Raw genomic sequence first — 21,221 nt, forward strand, 5'->3', positions numbered from 1 at the left:
CCATCTGTCTCTCCTGCCTAAGGTGAAACTAGAACTCACTGTCTCCTGGTGTTTGGCCCAGAGTCACCCATCTGTCTCTCCTGCCTAAGGTTGAAACTAGAACTCACTGTCTCCTGGTGATTGTCCCAGAGTCACCCATCTGTCTCTCCTGCCTAAGGTGAAACTAGAACTCCCTGTCTCCTGGTGATTGTCCCAGAGTCACCCATCTGTCTCTCCTGCCTAAGGTGAAACTAGAACTCCCTGTCTCCTGGTGATTGGCCCAGAGTCACCCATCTGTCTCTCCTGCCTAAGGTGAGACTAGAACTCCCTGTCTCCTGGTGATTGTCCCAGAGTCACCCATCTGTCTCTCCTGCCTAAGGTGAAACTAGAACTCCCTGTCTCCTGGTGATTGTCCCAGAGTCACCCATCTGTCTCTCCTGCCTAAGGTTGAAACTAGAACTCACTGTCTCCTGGTGATTGGCCCAGAGTCACCCATCTGTCTCTCCTGCCTAAGGTGAAACTAGAACTCACTGTCTCCTGGTGATTGGCCCAAAATCACCCAGTTGGCTTTCCTGCCTAACAGGAGACTAGAACTTCCTGTCTCCTGGTTTCTAGCCTGGTTCTGTCTGTCCCACTTTGGCCTAACTCTGTGGAGCTCCATAGCCACTGCAGCCCCCCCCCTCCCACCCCTCTGCGCCCACACTGGGAATCCTAATTCTCTTAACTCCCCATCTCCAGACCCCCAGCCCTGCCCCCATAGCTTCTGGGGTGAATTCCTCGTCTCCATGTCTGTTCTTGCCTGCTTTGATAGCCAGAAACCTACATTCCTGACTCTTATTTTGTCTTTCTTGTTCCTTTGTCAGTCAGGAATGTCTCATACTTGGTCTGTGTGTGTGTGTGTGTGTGTGTGTGCGCGCGCGCGTGTGTGTGTTTCATGGAGCTGCTCTAGAAGGATTGTGCGATCGGCATTTTTCTGTGAAAAGCCGGAAAGGGGCAAATGTGACTCCCCAAAGCTCAGCTCCTCACCCGCAGGGAGCTGTTTGCACGTCGCGAACCCCAAAAGTGAGGAACCCAAAAGTGAGGATGGCAGCAGCCCGTGACGCTGCACTCCAAAGCTCTGGCGGGGTTGCGATGGGCAGCCGTGGGCCCTGCCCCACACCCCTGCTCCTATGACGGATGTCCATTGGCTGGAATGAATGAGCCTTCCCGGGCTTCCCAAGGACACGGGGTCCTTTATCCCCCACCCCCTCTCCTCTTCTGCCGTGTGACAGCAAAGCCCTTTTCTCCCGCGACCGCGCAAAGGAGAAGTTTGTGAATGAGTCACCACAACCTGAACGCTGTAATGACGGTGGTGCTCGTGAAGCCTCACATTCATTCTGTAAAAAAGAAAAAAAGAGAAAAAAAGGCTCGTCAGAGGAGGACAGGGAAGAGGGGAAGTGGAACATCGCAGGGCACGTAAAGCATGCGCCCATCAACACAGCCCTGAGCACTAGCAACTTGGTTTCCCCTAAACCAGGGGTGTCAAACTCAAAGCCCGCGGGGCAGATCCAGCCTGTAGGGTCCTTATGAACTGGCCCTTGGAACCGCTCTGGAAACAGGGAAGGAGCGGCCCGTGATGCCTCTGCCAGTGAAAACGGAGCTCGGGAGGGCCACACGCAGGCCTGCAGGGCTCCGTTTCCACTCACGACGGCCTCCTGCAGCCCTCTGCCAGTGAAAACGGAGCTCGGGAGGGCCACCCACAGGCCTTCTGAGCTCCGTTTCCACCCACAACGGCCTCCTGCAGCCCTCTGCCAGTGAAAACAGAGCTCGGGAGGGCCACACGCAGGCCTTCTGAGCTCCGTTTCCACCCACAACAGCCTCCTGCAGCCCTCTGCCAGTGAAAACAGAGCTCGGGAGGGCCACACGCAGGCCTGCTGGGCTCCGTTTCCACCCACAACAGCCTCCTGCAGCCCTCTGCCAGTGAAAACAGAGCTCGGGAGGGCCACATGCAGGCCTGCTGGGCTCCGTTTCCACCCACGACGGCCTCCTGCAGCCCTCTGCCAGTGAAAACGGAGCTCGGGAGGGCCACACGCAGGCCTTCTGAGCTCCGTTTCCACCCACAACGGCCTCCTGCAGCCCTCTGCCAGTGAAAACAGAGCTCGGGAGGGCCACACGCAGGCCTGCTGGGCTCCGTTTCCACCCACGACGGCCTCCTGCAGCCCTCTGCCAGTGAAAACGGAGCTCGGGAGGGCCACACGCAGGCCTGCTGGGCTCCGTTTCCACCCACGACGGCCTCCTGCAGCCCTCTGCCAGTGAAAACGGAGCTCGGGAGGGCCACCCACAGGCCTTCTGAGCTCCGTTTCCACCCACAACGGCCTCCTGCAGCCCTCTGCCAGTGAAAACAGAGTTCGGGAGGGCCACACGCAGGCCTTCTGAGCTCCGTTTCCACCCACGACGGCCTCCTGCAGCCCTCTGCCAGTGAAAACAGAGCTCGGGAGGGCCACACGCAGGCCTGCTGGGCTCCGTTTCCACCCACAACAGCCTCCTGCAGCTCTCTGCCAGTGAAAACAGAGCTCGGGAGGGCCACACGCAGGCCTGCTGGGCTCCGTTTCCACCCACAACAGCCTCCTGCAGCCCTCTGCCAGTGAAAACAGAGCTCGGGAGGGCCACACGCAGGCCTTCTGAGCTCCGTTTCCACCCACAACGGCCTCCTGCAGCCCTCTGCCAGTGAAAACAGAGCTCGGGAGGGCCACACGCAGGCCTGCTGGGCTCCGTTTCCACCCACGACGGCCTCCTGCAGCCCTCTGCCAGTGAAAACGGAGCTCGGGAGGGCCACACGCAGGCCTGCTGGGCTCCGTTTCCACCCACGACGGCCTCCTGCAGCCCTCTGCCAGTGAAAACGGAGCTCGGGAGGGCCACCCACAGGCCTTCTGAGCTCCGTTTCCACCCACAACGGCCTCCTGCAGCCCTCTGCCAGTGAAAACAGAGCTCGGGAGGGCCACACGCAGGCCTTCTGAGCTCCGTTTCCACCCACAACGGCCTCCTGCAGCCCTCTGCCAGTGAAAACAGAGCTCGGGAGGGCCACACGCAGGCCTGCTGGGCCGTTTCCACCCACAACAGCCTCCTGCAGCCCTCTGCCAGTGAAAACGGAGCTCGGGAGGGCCACACGCAGGCCTTCTGAGCTCCGTTTCCACCCACGACGGCCTCCTGCAGCCCTCTGCCAGTGAAAATGGAGCTCGGGAGAGCCACACGCAGGCCTCCTGGGCTCTGTTTCCGCCACGACCACCTTCTGCAGCCCTCCCAAACTTTTTCGCAGGCAGAGAGCTGCAGAAGGCCGTCATGGCTGGAAATGGAGCCTCGATGAGTGACGTTGAACTGTCCACGCCCCCTATCCACGCCTCCCCCCCCCCCAAGATCAAACACAACCCTGATGTATCCCCCAGTGAAATCGAGTTTGACACCCCTGCCTTAAAGGAACCAAAGCCATGGCTTTTCAGACAACGGGCAGGCAAGGAATCGACGCAATTGCCCGGCCCTCCTTCCCGCCTCTTTCTCCTTGCGTGATTGATGGGTTGGTTTGTTTCTTCTTTCTTGCTCCCTTCCAAACTCTGCTTGTTTTGATCCTTTCTGCGATTTCTTCTCAGGTGTGCCCAGAACAAGATGGACCTGGACAACCTGGCCATCATCTTTGTGCCCAACCTCTTCTCCGGGGAGATGTCCAAGCAGGTGGGCATCAGGAAGGCGGAGGAGCAGCTGCGGAGCCAAATGGCGGTCACTCAAGTGCTGATCAGCCATGCCTCGGAGATTGGTGGGTCATGGGTACATGGCCGGGGGGGGGGGGGGGGAGATTTCTACTTGGCACCGCCTGAAAAATGGGGGGAGGGGGGATGTGGCTTGTGAGTGATGGCTGATCTAGAAAGAAGGAGTCGGGGAGTTCTAGTCCTGCCTTAAGCATGAAAGCCGTCTGGGTGACTTTCAGCTAATCACCAGGAGACTGGGAGTTCTAGTCCCGCCTTAGGCATGAAAACCAGTTGGGTGACATTGGGCCATTCACCAGGAGACGGTGAGTTCTAGTCCTGCCTTAGGCATGAAAGCCAGTTGGGTGACTTTGGGCCAATCACCAGGAGACGGTGAGTTCTAGTCCTGCCTTAGGCATGAAAGCCAGTTGGGTGACATTGGGCCAATCACCAGGAGACGGTGAGTTCTAGTTCTTCCTTAAGCAGGAAAGCCGAATGGGTGACTTTGGGCCAATCACCAGGAGACGGTGAGTTCTAGTTCTTCCTTAAGCAGGAAAGCCGAATGGGTGACTTTGGGCCAATCACCAGGAGACAGGGAGTTCTAGTCCTGCCTTAGGTGTGAAAGCTGGTGGGGGCAATTTGGGGTGAATCACCGGGAGAGGGTGAGTTCTAGTCCCGCCTTAGGCCTGAAAGCCAGCTGGGTGGCTTTGGGCCAGTCCTTCCCTCTCAATCCAACCCTCCTTACAGGGTTGTGTTGTGGTTAAAAAAAATAAAAGGAGGAGGAAGGAGCATTAAGTATACTCGCTGCCTTGAGTTATTTATAACTTAATAATGAACTAATACACAGTAATAAAAACAAACAAATGCAGATTCCCAGTGCTTTGAAGGTGGTAACGTGCTGCCCCCTGTTGTGTTCAGCTAGAATAGCAGCAGCTACTCTCTCAGCATCCGATTCAGGTCTCCTTGATACTTGCCTGGCCAATAGCTGTTCAGGACGGACAGATGGACGGACGGACGGACACACACACACACACACACACACACACACACACATATATTCTGCCTGGAAGACTACTTCCTTGCCCTGCCCTGCCTTTCATAGAGATCAAGGGGGCCAACAATCTGCCATGACTTTGCCTTTGGTGTTTGCTGCAGCCCCCAATCCCCACAGACCTCCCTCCTTTTTTGGGGGGATCTGGTAGCCTCCCATCCCACCCTTAAGGGAAAGCCCTTAAGACCTGGCTTTTCTCCCCCAAAGCCTTGCATGGGTGGGTGGGTGGGGAAGATTAATCAGTGCCACCGGTTGGGACACCCCAAAATATATATACTGTGACTTAGGCTTAGAATAACTTTATTGTCCCTTTGAATGCACACTTATCGGCATGCACACTCAACGGTTACAGGAACTGCACTTGGCTGGTTTAGGGAAGAGAAGGACCAGGGGAGATAGGAGAGCATCTTCCAATATTTGAGGGGCTGCCACAGAGAGGAGGAAGGGGGTCAAGCTATTTTCTAAAGCACCCGAAGGCCAGACAAGGAATAATGGATGGAAACTGATCGAGGAGAGATTCAACCTGGAAATAAGGAGAAACTTTCTGACAGTGAGAACAATCAACCCATGGAACAGAAGTTGCCTTCGGAAGTTGTGGGAGCTTCATCACTGGAGGCTTTCGAGAAGAGACTGGATTGCCATCTGTCAGAAATGGTATAGGGTCTCCCTCTAGGGCGGGGGGTTGGACTAGATGACCTTCAAGGCCCCTTCCAACTCTGATTATCTGTGATCTGTGATCTGCACGCTAAAACGATGCAGCATACAGTACGTTCAGTTTTAATTACACCGTGTTGCATCCCTTGGGTTGGGAGCCCCCCCACCCTGAGTTTGGTTTCAGATGGGTGGCCATAGTGGAGAGATCCAAAATTTTTTTTACTACCGGTTCTGTGGGTGTGGCTTGGTGGGCGTGGCAGGGGAAGGATACTGCAAAATCCCCCTTCCCTCCCCACCCCACTAACCTGCTTTCCAGCTCCGTTCTCCTGTGCAGGGCAACAAAAGGAGACCCAGACGATCAGCTGGGACTCAATGGGAGGCGGAGAAGAGATGGGGTTGGCAGGACCAGTCAGAGGTGGGATTGGCCGGTTCTCCAAACAACTCAAAATTTCCGCTACCGGTTCTTCAGAACCAGTCCGAACCGGCTGAATAACACCTCTGGGCGGCCATATAAATGTTTTAATTCATTCCTACTTTGCCTGGGAGCAGTGATAAATAAACCTTAAAGGAAATTAGGATAAATTTCCTGACAGTCAGAACAATTAATCAGTGGAACGACTTCTCTCCAGAAATTGTAAATGCTCCAACACTGGAAGTTTTTAAGAACAGATTGGATAACCACCTGTCTGAAGTGGTGTAGGGTTTCCTGCCTAAGCAGGGGGTTGGACTAGAAGACCTCCAAGGTCCCTTCCCACTCTGTTATTCTAAACTAGCTCTATACCCGTGCTTCGCTACAAAACTTATGTGGTCGGGCGTAATTTTTGGGGAGGAAAATAAAAGGGAAAAATTGTGCCTCTGCCTAGCAGCATCCATCGGTATTCATCTGACTAACGCCCTGTCAGTGTGTGAGAGAGTTGAGGGCTGTTTGGAAACTGAAGCAGTATTTGCTGTGTGAGCAAGAAGGAGACAGGAAGGAGCCTGGGCATGGCTTAGCTCAACTGTTCTGTACTAAAGCTGCTTGGTGCTCTGAAACTGAAACTGAAACTCCTCTGCTTGTGTTTTGCATTTGGAAGAGATTTCTTTTCAGGTGGGGAGGGGGAGTAGAACTCCTTTGCATCAGAGCGTGTTAATAAAAATAATGTAGGAAATTCTAAGGCTCTGATGGTCATTTTGAAAAATCTTTTCTTAGTGAGCACCTAGAAGCCAAGAGGAACATATGTGCCAAATTTCAAGTTTGTAGGCTTTACGGTTCTGGAGATTTTGTGATGACGCATGAGCGGTATTTCCCTTTTATATATAGATAGATAGATAGATATTAAAATCTGGTCTGGCATTGCTTTCTGGTTTCACAACGGGGTGTCCGTTTCCAACCACGATTCTTGGTTATTATCCCCAATGGCTCAGTCCACCTAAAGTGACGGTGAGGCCAAAGGTGGGCAGTTTGGCAAGGAAGGGAACGGAGCCATTCTGGGGCCATGAGTCACAGGAGACAGAAATAAAGCAACTCCTGTTTTATTGGAAGGGAGGAATCTTGACTTGTTGCCCCAGGAACAGAGCCTTCCGCCCAGCCCAAATTTACGGGAAGGGAAAGCGGCCGGATGAGAAATTCTTTCCTTCTCTGAACTCTGTGTGTATGTATGTGTGTGTTGTGTGTGTGTGTGTGTCTGCCTTGCATTTTGCCACAGCTTGCAGGGACTTGCATGCACACGTGTCCGTCTTTCTTTCTGCGACCTTCCGGGCGAAGCGAACCAACGTGGTGACGGTTGTAAGTGCAAGGACCAGCCATAAGCTTGGATCTAATAAGCCAGCCCAGCTATGTCCTGCAAGTTAGTTAGTGCTGCGGGCTATTTTTTGATGGATTGTCTTAAATAGGTCATCCTCGACTTACAACAGTTCGTTCAGTGACTGTTCCAAGTTACAATGGCACTGGGAAAAGGGACTGATGACCGTTTTTCACACGTATGACTGCTGCAGCCTCCCCCACGATCGCCTGATCCAAATTCAGGCGCTTGGCGACTGATTCCTACTTGTCACCATTGCTGTGTGTCAAGGTCGCACAGATCCACTTAACAACCAGGCAGCTAACTTATCAACCGCAGTGCTTCACTTAACAACAGTGGCCAGAAAGTTCGTAAAATGGAGCAAAACTGACTTAAATGTTTCACTTAACGATAGAAATCTGGGGCTCCATTGGGGTCATAAGTTGAGGACTCTCAGGAGTCCCTGATATACAACTAAAATTGGGAGCAGAATTTGCAGGGCTAAAGAAGGCGGGTGCTGAGTGAGCCACGTGTGGTTTTACGTCCATTTTGGCCACAGTCGTTCAACAAACAACTGCCATTGTTAAGTGAATCACATGGTCATTAAGCGAATCAGGCTCCCCCCGCCCCCATTGACTTGGCTGGTTGGAAGCCAGCAGGGAAGCTTGCAAATGGCGATCACTTGAACCCAGGACACAGCAACGATCATAAATCCATGCCAGGTGCCAGGCGCCCGCATTTTGATCATGTTACCGACGGTTGTAAGTGCGAGGACCATTCCCGAGTCACCTTTTTCAGCGCTGTTGCAGTTTCACAGGGTCCCTAAACTATCAGTTGCAAGTTGAGGACTTATAGTAATGGAAGTCTATATTATTCTTGTTGCTTCTTTCCTGCACTTTTCATTGGTTCTGTTACAAGTAATCCTTGCGTGACAACCAAAAAAAATGAGCCCCAAATTCATGTTGCTAAGTGAAACATGGGTTCAGCGAGGACCTTTCTTGCCACGATTGTTAAGCAAATCACTGCAATTCTTAAGTTAGTAGCACAGTGTTCTGGTCTATGCTTTCCCAACAGCACGAAGCCTGAGTCCTCATCCTGATAAACCTCCGGTCAACTCATAAAACATTCCTATGCCTGTTTTAGTAGTTGCCATAAAAAATTGAGGGGGGGAGGAGAAGAAGGAAATCTGGAAGAGCAGTGCAGCAGTTTGCAAGCAGAAATACATTCCAACTCTTATCTTAAGATGACCAACTTTTTACAATGAAAAGGAGGACACAAATAATTTGAAGAAAAACAAACAAAAACAAAGCCACTTGCGCACGGCACACACTCTCTCAAAACAATTGTCCTGTGTGGAGCACATGCGTCCCCATCATTGCGTCTCGCATCACCGTACCGAGTCTTGATGAATCGTCATGTCAAATACAAAGACGTCACATCACACACAACGGATCGGATCGGCATCGATCAAATACGGAGATTTACAGATTAGTCTTCAAATATCAGAAAGGAGGACGTGTAGGGGGGGCACTTTTTGAGGGAGGACAGAACTTACCAAAAGGAGGACGGTCCTCCCTAAAGGAGGACGGTCGGTCACCTTACTTATCTTTAAAAGATTGTAACTAAACTACCAGAGCTTTTGCCCTGTGAATTGTGATGACCCAAAGGGGCGCGGCACAAAAGCAACAAAGTCACAAAAGTAGGTCAAGCCCCTTTCATACCTCCAACTTGGCCCCCAATGTCCAGTTATCTTCGGCTGGAGAAAAAAACTCTCCCAAGAACAGTCTTTAAAGGGAAGAAATGCAATCCGAACCCAAAGTACATATAAATTATAAATAAAAACCAACACAAACCCCTCTGCAGCAATTAACGAGACAGGGCAGGATAAGGGACTGCAGACTTCAAAAGATAACGAAACACACAGAGTTGGGAAGACGCCAGAACCCAGATAAGACTTGACAAACAAAGATAATTCACGCTTAGCTTCCAGCAAGGTGCTGTGAGCAAACGCCCTTTTTAAATCCTGTTTTCCCAGCGGCAGCTAATGAAGGGAATCAGGGCCCTTTTCTCCCCCGTAAGCCACGTTGCTCCTTTCTCCGTTCCTCCCTGCGTGCCCTAGGATGAAGAGGGGGTGGCCCTGGGTCTTCCTCTGAATGCCCAGCCGGACTGTGCCCTTCCCGAGTTTCCTCCACAGCTACCGGAGCCACACTCCCTGTCAGCTGCTCAACCTCCCCCTCAGAATCAGATTCCAACAGGGGCATGACACAAATATATTTAATTGGAGAATGTGAATGATGACACTCAGCCCGTGAATGTGCTCAATTGGAGAATCTGATTTATGACACACCCGGGGGGGAGGGGAGAAAAAGGGTCACAGGGGACTGGGAATGATGTATGCCAGAGTTGGCTTCATACAGGGCAGTGCCAGTATGTCGCCTCTAATGAAAGAAGCTTTATGAAGTTTGGCTCAAGAATCATGATTTAATTAGAGTGATTGCTGGAATCCTGACACCCCCTTTATTTGATTGACAATGAATTTCTTATCCAAAAAAGTCCTGGCCAACAGTCTTTCAAGATAGTTTCCAATTACAGACCTTTATCAGGCTTGGAGTGGGGCCAGGTCGATATCTTTCAGATGGCACAATATTGTACTTGGCAAGCTAATTGTCTCCTACCAAACCCCACTTCCCTTTTGCTCCTCTTTTATTCCCTATGGGAGGGGCCATTCACTGTCCATTGTGGCTTTACTTCCAAATTGACCCTTGTTCCTCAGCTGTTCCCTTCGTCTGGCAGCTCTGTGCATGTGCACACTGCGAACAGGCTCCAGCTGTTCTTCTTCCCCACTGATCTCCGACTCCAAAGGCAGCTGATAAGTGTCAGACGGCCCTGGCCCCATCTCGGCCTCCGACACAGAGTCCTCGTCAGACCCTTCCCCAGACTCCAGGACTGGCCCAACCTCCTCACTGTCCGAGTCTGCCGCCAGCTCTGCTGTCAGGCAGGCCACAACACACGGTTGTGAAGCGAATCTGGCTTTCCCATTGACTTGGCTGGGCAGGAAGGTCGCCAAAGCAGATCACGGGATCCCAGGGACCGTCATAAAGTATGAACCAGTTGCCAAGCCTCGTGCCAATTTTCGATCACGTGTCCATCGGGATTGCTGCGATGGTCGTAAGTGTAAGAAACAGTCCTAAGACACACTCTCTTCAGTGGAACAGTCACTAAATGAACCGTCATAAGTCAAGGACTGCCTGTATTCCCTTTCCACCCCCTCTTCCTTTTAGGAGAGCTCATAGTTTCACATTTGATGTTGAATTTTAATAAAGGTATTAATATATATATACTGTATATAATGTCTATATCAAACCCAGTTCATATTGAGGACGTTTTTCTCCCTTCCTGCCTTCTTGGCTTTAGGCACGATTCCCGAGCCTCTCCGGGAGAAAATTCATGCCGCCATTTCAGATTTGGAAACCAAACGGCAGTTTCAGCCAGGCCACGAAGAGGCTGAAGATGGCCACACCGCAGGGAAAAGGAGACGGCGACGCAGCGTAAGCTGTGAGTGTGCCAAGGAAAACCCAGATTATTGTACTGCATCCAGTTTTGGTCACTATGCTATAAAAAAAGATCTTGAGACTCTCTAGGACAAGTGCAGAGAAGAGCAACCAGGATGATGAGGAGACTGGAGGCTAAAATATTTCAAGAACGATTACAGGAACTGGCCTTGGCTAGTCTACTCAAGAGAAGGACCAGGGGAGACAGGATAGCAGCCTTCCAATATTTGAGGAGCTGCCACAGAGAGGAGGAAGGGGGTCAAGCTGTTTTCTAAAGCACCTGTAGGTCAGACAAGGAACAATGGATGGAAACTGAAGAAGGAGAGAGATTCAATCTGGAAATAAGGAGAAACTATTCTGACAGTGAAAACAACCAACCCATGGAGCAGAAGTTGCCTTCAGAAGTTGTGGGAGCTTCATCCCTGGAGGCTTTCAAGAAGAGATTGGACTCCCATCTGTCAGAAATGGTGTAGGGTCCCCCGCTTGGGCAGGGGGTTGGACTAGATGACCTACAAAGTCCCTTCCAACTCTGTTAATCTGTATCTGTAATATGAGAAGTTAGGAAGAACCACGTTTGGGTCAGGTCTGAGGCTGATCTAGGCCATTTGGGGACATTTGGGAAGTTCGATGCACATGGGGTGGGAGAGAACAAGATTGCAGAACACAGAATAATAGGATTGGAAGGGACCTTGGAGGTCTTCTAGTCCAACCCCCTGACCCAGCAGAAGACCTTATACCATTTCTGACAAATGGCAGTCCAATCTCTTCTAGAAAGCCTCCAGTGGTAAAGCTCCCACAACTTCTGAAGGAACTTCTGTTCCATGGGTTGATTGTTCTCACTATCAGAAAATTTCTCCTTATTTCCAGGTTGAATCTCTCCTTGTTCAGTTTCCATCCGCTGTTCCTTGTCTGGCCTTCAGGTGCTTTGGAAAATAGGTTGACCCCCTCCCTCCTCTCTGGGGCAGCCCCTCAAATATTGGAAGGCTGCTATCCTGTCTCCCCTGGTCCTTCTCTTCACTAGCCTAGCCAAGCCCAGTTCCTGTAATCATTCTTGAAATATTTTAGTCTCCAGTCCCCTAATCGTCCTGGTTGCTCTTCTCTGCACTTTTTCTTGAGTCTCAACATCTTTTTTATAGCGTGGTGACCAAAACTGGATATATAGGTGTGGTCTTCCTAAGGCTAAGGTATTAGTACCTCACTTGATCTTGAATGTCTCCCTCTATTAATGCAATTTAAGATTGCATTCGCTTTTTTGGTTCCCACTGCACACTGTTGGCTCATATTTACTTGGCTGTCCACTAAGACTTTTAATTACGACTTTTCCTTTGGAAAATCCTTTAGGAGAAAGGGTCTTTGAAAGAGGGAAGGTGGACGGAGATGAGTATTTTGGGACTGTAAATGCTTTTTTTTTGGCCTTGCAGATATGGTCACCGAGGCCCTGAGCAAATTCAAGACCTGTCGAACCCTTTGCATCAGTCCTGACTTGGAAATGAAACAGGGTGAGGAGGAATTGCCGTTGAATTTTGATTTTTTTTTATAAAAAAAATTTGCAGGTAGCTCCAGGGTTTAAAGTAGGGCTGGAGATTCAAAAATCCCAACAACCGGTTCTCAATCTGGTTGCTAAGTGACCTGGCCATGGTGGGCGTGGCCTACTGGAACTTCCGGGAGGGCCATTTTTCGCCTTCCCCAGACTCCAGAGGCTTCCCTCGGGCCTCTGGGAGGATGAAAATGGCCGCCCTGGGCTCCGGAGGCCCACCAGAAGGTGGAAACAGGCCGGTTTCCGGACTTCTGGGTGGCCCATTTTTTCCCCTCCCGGGGCCTCCTCACAGACCCTGCACATCCCAAATGGGCTGTGTGGAGACTCCTGGGAGGAGTGGGGTGGGCGGTTCAATTACGGGTTCGGCAAACCAGGTGTAAATTTAACATCCAGTTCACCTGAACCGGTCCAAATCGGCTGAATCCCAACCCTGGTTTAAAGTTATTGAGATAGCAATGGAGGGTGGGTGAGGACATATAACCTGCTGTGTGGAAGATCTGTCGGTCCTCATGTCAGCCCGTCAGAGTTACTGAAGTGGCGGAGAAGTTCAGTTTCACGCTGCTTTTGAACCTCTTCCCACAGCGTCCCAAGGAAGCCCAGTCCTGAAAACATCCTTTGGCTCCAAGCGGAAAGCATCCGAGGAGGTGGTGACAGTTACTGAGCTTTCTATCAAGAAAAGGTGAGATCTTAACTCCCATCACCGATAGAAGAAGGTGGAATATTTTTGGTTAGGTGTTTCGCCAGAAAAATACAATAAAGGAAAAGTATATTTAATTTTAGAGGGACGCGGTGGCTCAATGGCCAAGTGTCGATCAGAAAAGTCGATCAGAAAGGTCGGCAGTTCAGCGGTTCGAATCCCTAGTGCCATGTCACGGAGTGAGCTCCCGTTCCTTGTCCCAGCAGCTTCTGCCAACCTAGCAGTTTGAAAGCACGTAAAAAATGCAAGTAGAAAAATAGGGATCACTTTGGTGGGAAGGGAACAGCGTTCTGTGCGCCTTCGAAGGCGTTTAGTCATGCCGGCCACATGACCACGGAGACGTCTTTGGACATCGCTGGCTCTTCGGCTTTGTGACGGAGATGAGCACCAGCGCCCCCTAGAGCCAGAAACGACTAGCACGTAACCTTTACCTTTATATTTAATTTTACATGTTTGATGGCAGAGAGAATTGCATTTGCACAACATTGGAAAAATGAGGAAACTCCTTCAGATGAAAATATAATTTTAATAAAATATTAGAGTGTGCAGAAAATGCGTAGGTTAGCATCAAAGACAAAGGATAAAGAAGACACAGAATGTTTTTTAACCTTAGGATTTGTTTTACCGATGGTTAGATAATAAAAGTAGAAATCAGAAGTGGGAAGAACATTATTATAAGCAAGTAAAGAATATTATTATTACTATTGTTATGTATATGTAAAATGACATGTTTATTGAATACTTATGTATGTTAAAAACATATAAATAAATTTTAAAAAAACAAACAAACAAACGGTGAGATATTAACTCCCATCGCTGATCGAAGAGTCAGGGTGGAATTGCTAAGAAACCCAGCTGGGATGTGGAGGAGGTTTGGCTTGAGTTGTTTTGCAGAATCAAAATGGAGCCGGAAGGGATCTTGGAGGTCGTCTAGTCTAACCCACTGCTCAAGCAGGAGTCCTGTACCAGGGATCTGTACCTGGACAGGTGGCTGTCCAGCCTCTTCTTGAAAGCCTCCAGTGATGGAGCCCCCACCACATTTGAAGGCAAACCGGCTCCACTGGTCAATTGTCCTTTCTGTTTGGAAGTTTCTCCTTAATTCCAGGTTGCTTCTCTCCTTGATTGCAGAGAGAGATGGGTGGCATATAAATTTAAAAGGCATCAAAGGGCAGCATTGCCCCCCCCCTTTTTTTTTTAAAATAATCCCCATTAGGAAACTGGACCAAACAGTAAGATTTGTCCATCATTTTGCCCACAGGAGATCGGACGTGGGATTATCCAGTTCAGACCACTGTGATGGAAATGGTGGGGATTCTTTTGATGGACTGGCTGACATCACTTCGATGCAAGGTGACCCCCCACCCCACCCCACCAGCCCCATGTCGTTCTATCCAGGACATAGTATATATGTGATGCTCAATCAGGGTCCGTCTGCAGGATTGTCTGGGACGCTACACATCCCCTTCACATGACCCGTTTTCTCTGTTACCTTCCGAGAGGGAGGGGGCTTTGTGGTACCCGAAGCAGAACAACCAGATTCAGTCACAGTTTGGTTCCACACAGCATCAACCTTGGTTTCCCGTTTCCACTACATATCCAAGATGGACAGGGATTAATACTTATGTATGTATATGTATGGGTGTAGGTAAGTAGATAGGTAGGTACAGTAGGTAGAGAGAGAGACAGGGAGGGAGGGAATGACAGAGAGATGATAGATGATAGATAGATAGGGAGAGGGAGAGGGAGAGAGATAGGATAGACAGAATAGATAGGATTGAGAGAGAGAGAGAGAAATGGAGAGAGGAGAGAGAGAAATGATACAAGATAGATAGATGGATGGATAGATGGATAGTTGGATATGATAGATGGATAGATGGATAGATGGATAGATGGATATGATAGATGATAGATGGATAGATGGATATGATAGATGATAGATAGATATGATAGATAGATATAATAGATGATAGATATAATGGATAGATGGATGGATGGATATAGATCGATCGATACATAGATAGATAGATAGATAGATAGATAGATAGATAGATAGATAGATAGATAGATAGATATAGATTATCTACAGAAGCCTGATGATGGCAGATGAGATTCTGCCGAAACGTTGCTACAACTTTAAAAGCACAACTACAATGACGTGGGAAAATACCCGAACTAAGCTGAATGCCATACATGTAAGTACCCGCGAAAACTTAAGAAAATAGATATAGATATATGTACATAGCCAATGATTTTTGTGTTGCTCCAATCGAACTGGTGCTGTTCGCTATCAGTCCCAATTTTTATCTCAAGGAGAAAGCCAAGAACCCCAGGTGTAAATGCTTGCGTGAAACTGAACCTAAGGTAGGTGTGTGTGTGTGTGTGTGTGTGCGTGCGTGCACTTTTTTCTCGCTTCGACGGAGGTGGCCTCCTTCCTCTTGCATCCCCCGAGCCTTTCCTTCATTGCCTCTTTCTTACAGGCGGTGCAGAACCTCCAACCGGGAAAGTTCAACGGAGACAGAGCAGCAGCCGGAAACGCCCTCGGAGGTGGGTGGGTCAGGCTTTTACTAGGAATATTTACCTGGCTTGGCAACAGCAGGAAGACCCTTATCTCTCGACGCATGCAAATGTTGCGGATTTTCAAATTGAGACTTGCCGCTGCAAAAACAGCTGCCTTGGCTGCGATGATGAGCCGCATTTTAGCAGCATGATGCATTCCTGGCAATTCGGAGGCCAGGCATCAATCACCTGGTGACAGCCGTCATTCTGACACACCCTTGCAGGGCCCCACCCCCCCAGGTGTATTTCAAGTTTGTGCCTTTCTCCCAAAGGTGCTTTTTCAAAAGGCCACTGGACTTTCTTGGCTGTGTTTTTTTTTTCTTTGAAAACATTTCCCTTCTCATCCAAGAAGCTTCTTCCATTCTGAACTATCAAATAAATTTTCAAGGGGGGGGGAACCTCCCAAGAAAGTCCAGTGGCCTTTTGAAAAGCATCTTGGGGTGGGGGGAGAATCATGACCTGCATGATTGAGAATCTCCATGGACAGGTGTGTCTTTCTCTTTGGCTTATTTTTATTTACTTGATTTGATTTGATTTGTCAATCGCTTACAAGATAATAGGTATAAGTACAAACATGAGTAAGAATACAGGAAATAGGTACGAATAAATGGGGACCAATAGGACAGGGACGGTAGGCACGATGGTGCACTTATGCACGCCCCTTGCAGACCTCTTAGGAATGGGGTGACGTCAATAGTGGATAGTTTGAGGTTAAAGGAGTGGGGGTTAGAGGATGTAACAACAGAGTCCAGGTAGTGCGTTCCAGGCATTGACCACTCGGTTGCTGAAGTCGTACTTTCTGCAATCAAGTTCGGAGCAGTTTCCATTGAGTTTGTATCTGTTGTGTGCTTTTGTGTTGATGTGGTTGAAGCTGAAGTCGTCCTTGACTGGTAGGGTCAATTTCCGCTTTGTTCTCCATTCTGAAATTGTCCTAGAATATTTACTGTATATATATATGAGTAAGAAATGCTAACCAGTCCATGCCTTCCGGCTCACCGTGTTAAAACAAAAAAATACACAGCAGGAAAGGAAGAAAGGAGGGGAGGGAGAAGGAAATATCCAAAGCACAGGTTTGTTTTGGGTTTTTTTTTGCCTTTCTTTATTCCTATTTTAGCTGGGCATGATGGAATTGAGCTGTTGAGGAAGATCCAGGTAGCACGATCTCCAACAAATTAGATGCACATGTTGCTCTATTTCTTAGTAACGTGGTTGTTAAATGCCAAACACCCCCTCCCCCAAAAACAACCTCCCCACCTGTCTCTTCTTTCAGGAGGTCCACTGCTCCTGCCTCCAACAGCTTTTCACCCTCCCTCACTGAGAGGAAGCAAATAGGCCACAAATCCTTGAGCATCTTCTCTCGCAACAGCAAAGACCAGGTGAGAACTCTTGAGGATATTGCTGGAAATCACAGGGGGTTAGTATGTATTTTTCTTGTAGAGCTGCCATGGTTGTTCTGGACTACAATCCCCAGGATCAGTAGCCAGCAGGTAACAAGAGTGGTGGACTCCGAAATGGCCAGGGAGGCGGGGGGGGGCTAGCTTAAAATGTCACCTCAGTAGGGCAGGGGGTGACAACCATCTTTAAGTGGAAGGGTACTGTTTTGGCCTGTTGGCCGCCGGCCCCATCCAACAGCCGAATCAGATGAGGAGGAAGCGTCGGAGTCCGGGTCAGCATCAAGGCCACCTGAGAGCTCCAAGGGGAAAGAGGGAGTGGAGCTGTCAGAGAGAGAGAGAGAGAGAGAGGGGCGGAGCCTGGGCCGTCCGTCAGCCCTCAGGTGGAGAGTCAACAGCCCCCAGGTCTGGCGGTGGCTGATGAGGAAGAGGAGGAACAGCTGGGCCCAGTGCCTGATACATGGATTGCAGAAGGCAGAGGAGAGGAGAGCAGTGGAAATCTATGAGCCGGTCCTTGGCACAAAAGAGCCACCGCTGCTAGTTGAAGCCCCACCCTAGCTCTGGGGATGCAAGGCAGGGGGCGGATATGAATAGTTGTGGCAGACAACTGTTCATCTCCCGGCCAGACAGACTTGTCAGCCTGCGGTGAAGGAGAATTATTTTGCCGGGGCTGCTGGCACTCCTAATAAAGGAATCGTTGGTTTAACCTCAAAGGGTTTGTAGTGTTTGGGGAGCTGGGTCAGAACTGGTACCTGAGGGGAAAAATGCTGTGCTGAGGATCAGCAGGCTCATGTTCAAGACCTGTTGCTGCCACTGGATGGGGTGAGCTCCTGTCCCTTACTCCAGCTCCTGCCAACCCCGCAGTTCGAAAGCAGGAGATTACGAGTCGATAAATGGATACCACTTCCCATGGCAACTTCGCAGGGGCATGAAAGGACAGTCCGCCCTCCACTATGCATCCCCTGGGCAATGGGTGAACTTGCTGGCAGATCCTTTCACTGTGGAAGAACTTTGCAGCTTCTGACACAGAAGTAGTAGAAGTCATTTTCACAATGAGTGGACCAGTGGTGGGATTCAATTTTTTTTTACTACCGGTTCTGTGGGCGTGGCTTGGTGGGCGTGGCAGGGGAAGGATACTGCAAAATCCCCCTTCCCTCCCCACCCCACTAACCTGCTTTCCAGCTCCGTTCTCCTTCGCAGGGCAACCCAAGAAGACCCAGCCAATCAGCTGGGACTCGGGAGGCGGAGCATAGATGGGGGAGGGGCCAGTCAGAGGTGGGATTTGCCGGTTCTCCGAACGACTCAAAATTTCCGCTACCGGTTCTCAAGAACCGGTCCAAACCGGCTGAATCCCACCTCTGGAATGGATCAAACTAGAGAAAGTACTACTGGATTCATTCTAAAGTTGTTCCTTTTTATCCGGCCCTCGTCCCAGCAGCCGCACTCCTTCTCTGTCAAAGGAGAAGACCCCAGTGGATGGTTCCCACTGAAGAAGAGGTGGCAAGATGCAGGAGACCTCTCCGTGACCCTGCCGCAGTGGGCCTGCCTGCAATCCTACAAGGTCCAGGAAGATCAAAGAGGTATGTTTGGTTGAGCCGGATGCTCTTGAAGGAGCGACCAAGAAGGGCTCCCGTAACTGGGGTTTGGAGAAGGGGTGTAAAACATCTGTATTCAGAGTTCTGCAGCGTTAATGCAGCGCCAGAAAAATAAACACGGATGGCTGATGCTTCCTTTAACCTCTTTATAAACATAATAAGTAGATTTTACACACCAGTTTGTAGATTTCTCCAACATGGAGCAAACTCAAACAGAAACATGTTGCAAGTAACTTCAGCTCAGAAACAGACTTCAGTTTCACTTTAGTTCAGCAGGCGAGCAGAGGAGAGAAGCAGTTTCATTTTCAGTAGGCAGACTCAGAGCTTAACATAGCTTCAGAGCTGCGGAGCTTAATAGAGAGCCATGCCTAGGCTACTTCTAGTTTCAGTTTCCAAATTGTCCTTATTGACCGATTTAGTTTCTATGCCTATTCATTGGCTGACCTTGTGACTGTGCTCTATTCCCATAATGGTGGACCTATGGCACACGTGCCACGCAGAGCCATTTGTGCCGGCATGCGAGTTGCAGGCAAACTGCCTCAAAGCTTATTTTCGGCCGGTTTGAGGCCTTTTTCGGCCTCCCAGAGGCTTGAGGAAGGCTTCTGCAGGCTTTGCAGGCCAAAAACTAGCCCCATTTCATCACTTCCTGTTTTTCCGAAAATACCGAAGTGACGAAGCGGGGCTAATTTTCGGCCCGCAGAAGCCTGCAGAAGCCTTCCTGAAGTCTGGGAGGCCAAAAAAGGCCTCAAACCGGCCGAAAATCAGCTGTGAGGCCCAATGCAGGTAAGGGGGGGGACAGGGGTGGGTGGGTGGGGGATTACACGCGAATGCATAGGGGGCATGTGGGGGGATGCACATTGCCTACTGGGTGCTAGCACGTGCACAATTTTTGGCACAGGAGCCCAAAAAGGTTAGCCACCATTGCTCTGTTCCAGTTCATGAATGTACTCTGACAATCTGTTATTTTGGATTTGTTTGAAGCGTCTCCAAGCTGCTCGCCCAGTAAAAACGCAAGTGCTCGCGTCCCCTTAAACCCGGGCACTTTGGAGGATGTGAAATCCAGAAGACGTGCGGAACCAAGGCCCTATTTCGAAGTGCTCAACGCTCGTCAGAATGCAGGGATCCCCCTTGGAAAGAGAGGGCTGTTGGCGAAGATGGAGGCCCTGGCCCAGACAAGTAGGCAAGGCATCGCCCTCGCCATGTGTCACAAAGTTCTTCGGCGATCTCTGAGCTTGCCGGACGACCTCTCGTTGAGGGACGCCGCAGACGAAGCCGATTTCTCTCCAGGTGAAGCTCCAACTAGCCCAGGAGGGCAGGAGGACCGTGGCAGAGTTGAGGCAGCTCAGCCGGGCGTGAAAGAAGTCGTATCTGGCATGAAACAACTCAGTCTTCACATGGCGTGGGCGGCACCACCAGAGAGCCCCAGGGCTGGCTGTTCGGGAGACGAATCTTGTAACCTTTCTCCAAAGCCGTTTCCATCTCGGTCAGAAGCATCGGAGGCCGGTGAGGGTCTCAACAGTCAAATCTCCCACGCTCCTGCGGAACAATTCTCCCCTGACTCCCGACGAGCTCCACTCCGGTCGAACAGAGAGTCTGAAATCACCATCCTCAGCTCTCCCAAACCCAAAACCCGGCGCCGTTTCGGACGGTCGGTGAGCCACGAGAGCGGCCTTCTCTTGCAGGGTGAGGCCCCCGAGGGAGGGGAACCCAGGCAATGCTCCAAGACGCCCCTGCAGCAGCTCAAGGCTTGTGGCCGGCAGATCTTCATCACCCACAAGCACATCCGGAGCTCTTTGGCCGGGCTGCGGGGCCGGAAAGAGGGATACGGGGGACCCACGGGGGACCCCCCAGACCAGCAGGCCAGCCTCCTGTTGGAAGATGGCCAAATGCTGCAGGGCCGCCACTCTCCCCGAAACTCCGCAAGGGAGTTGTAGATGATGGTTTAATCCAAGATGCTCCCACTCGCCACACCACCGTCCCCAACGTCCAGGCCAGTAGGAGCCATTGGTTTTCTGTTTGGGGCTTTCCTATTGGGCTTGATTTGCCATGAGTTGGATCTGAATTTAAGCAGAAGTGGCTATGTGTGTGTATGGGGGTGGGGGGGTGGGGGGGCAAGTCAAGGAGCGTTTTGCTTCTGGTCCAATCCTGTGGGTGGGCAGCTGACGGCGTGCATGCATTGCATCCATCCCACCGGTCATTGTTCCCTTTAACAAGGTTAAAACAAGGTTGGCGCAGATAATAGCCGTCCTTTCCAACCATTTGGATGTGGTGTTGTTGTTGTTTTTTTCCCCTGCTGCAACTCTTGGTACTTTTCTCTGCCTTCGTTATTCATTTTATTATGCCCCCCCCCCTCCTCAAAATATGAAGTTTTTGACTGCAAGGCGGGAAAGGGTTTCCGAGGCAGCGCGTGAAAAAAAAAACCTGCAAATTTCTGTTTTGGCTACGTCTGCTTTCCCCTTGCAGTTCATAGCTTCCCCTTTGTCCAAAATTACGAATCGCTGGAAGACCAATAAAAATTCACCGATGACGTCAAAGGTTCCTCATTGATTTTTGCCGAATTACGTCTCGAACGCTGTGCAATGCTTACCGGCGGCCTCGAGGGGGCGCCAAGAGCCTTCCTGATTGCCCACAATTGTAGCCTTCTATTTCTTTGTGTCATTTCTTCGCTGTGCGTTTGTGTGTGAGCGTATTTACTTGCTCGCACGCTGGGTGTTCGGCAATCCTACATAATTAA

The 21,221-nt window shown here is 50.3% G+C and overlaps 1 protein-coding gene and 1 long non-coding RNA gene across 5 annotated transcripts in view; one reads left to right on the top strand and one right to left on the bottom strand.

The window, feature by feature from the left end:
• Nucleotides 1-6,489, bottom strand: part of LOC148129979 (uncharacterized) — a 63,990-nt gene extending 57,501 nt beyond the window's left edge. Inside the window, exon 1 of the long non-coding RNA XR_015750557.1 lies at nt 6,434-6,489. This is a non-coding gene — a long non-coding RNA (uncharacterized LOC148129979). The remainder of the gene's footprint in view (nt 1-6,433) is intronic.
• The window catches only part of LOC113426112 (uncharacterized), a 37,254-nt gene extending 16,249 nt beyond the window's left edge, over nt 1-21,005 (top strand). For 2 of the 4 annotated variants that reach the window (XM_087971221.1, XM_087971224.1), the window contains 9 exons: nt 3,603-3,766; nt 10,575-10,715; nt 12,133-12,210; nt 12,831-12,927; nt 14,159-14,295; nt 15,423-15,489; nt 16,772-16,877; nt 18,328-18,472; nt 19,469-21,005. In XM_087971221.1, coding sequence (XP_087827347.1) covers nt 3,603-3,766; nt 10,575-10,715; nt 12,133-12,210; nt 12,831-12,927; nt 14,159-14,295; nt 15,423-15,489; nt 16,772-16,877; nt 18,328-18,472; nt 19,469-20,421 — 1,888 coding nt within the window. In that variant the 3' untranslated portion in view covers nt 20,422-21,005. The remainder of the gene's footprint in view (nt 1-3,602; nt 3,767-10,574; nt 10,716-12,132; nt 12,211-12,830; nt 12,928-14,158; nt 14,296-15,422; nt 15,490-16,771; nt 16,878-18,327; nt 18,473-19,468) is intronic. The other 2 variants (XM_087971222.1, XM_087971223.1) reach the window with 2 other exon arrangements.
• The last annotated feature ends 216 nt before the right edge of the window (nt 21,006-21,221 follow it).

The sequence above is a fragment of the Notechis scutatus genome, chromosome 8, assembly GCF_049901735.1.
Source record: "Notechis scutatus isolate UNSWTSFEM ecotype Mainland chromosome 8, rNotScu1.2, whole genome shotgun sequence".
Classification (NCBI taxonomy): Eukaryota; Metazoa; Chordata; class Lepidosauria; order Squamata; family Elapidae; genus Notechis; species Notechis scutatus.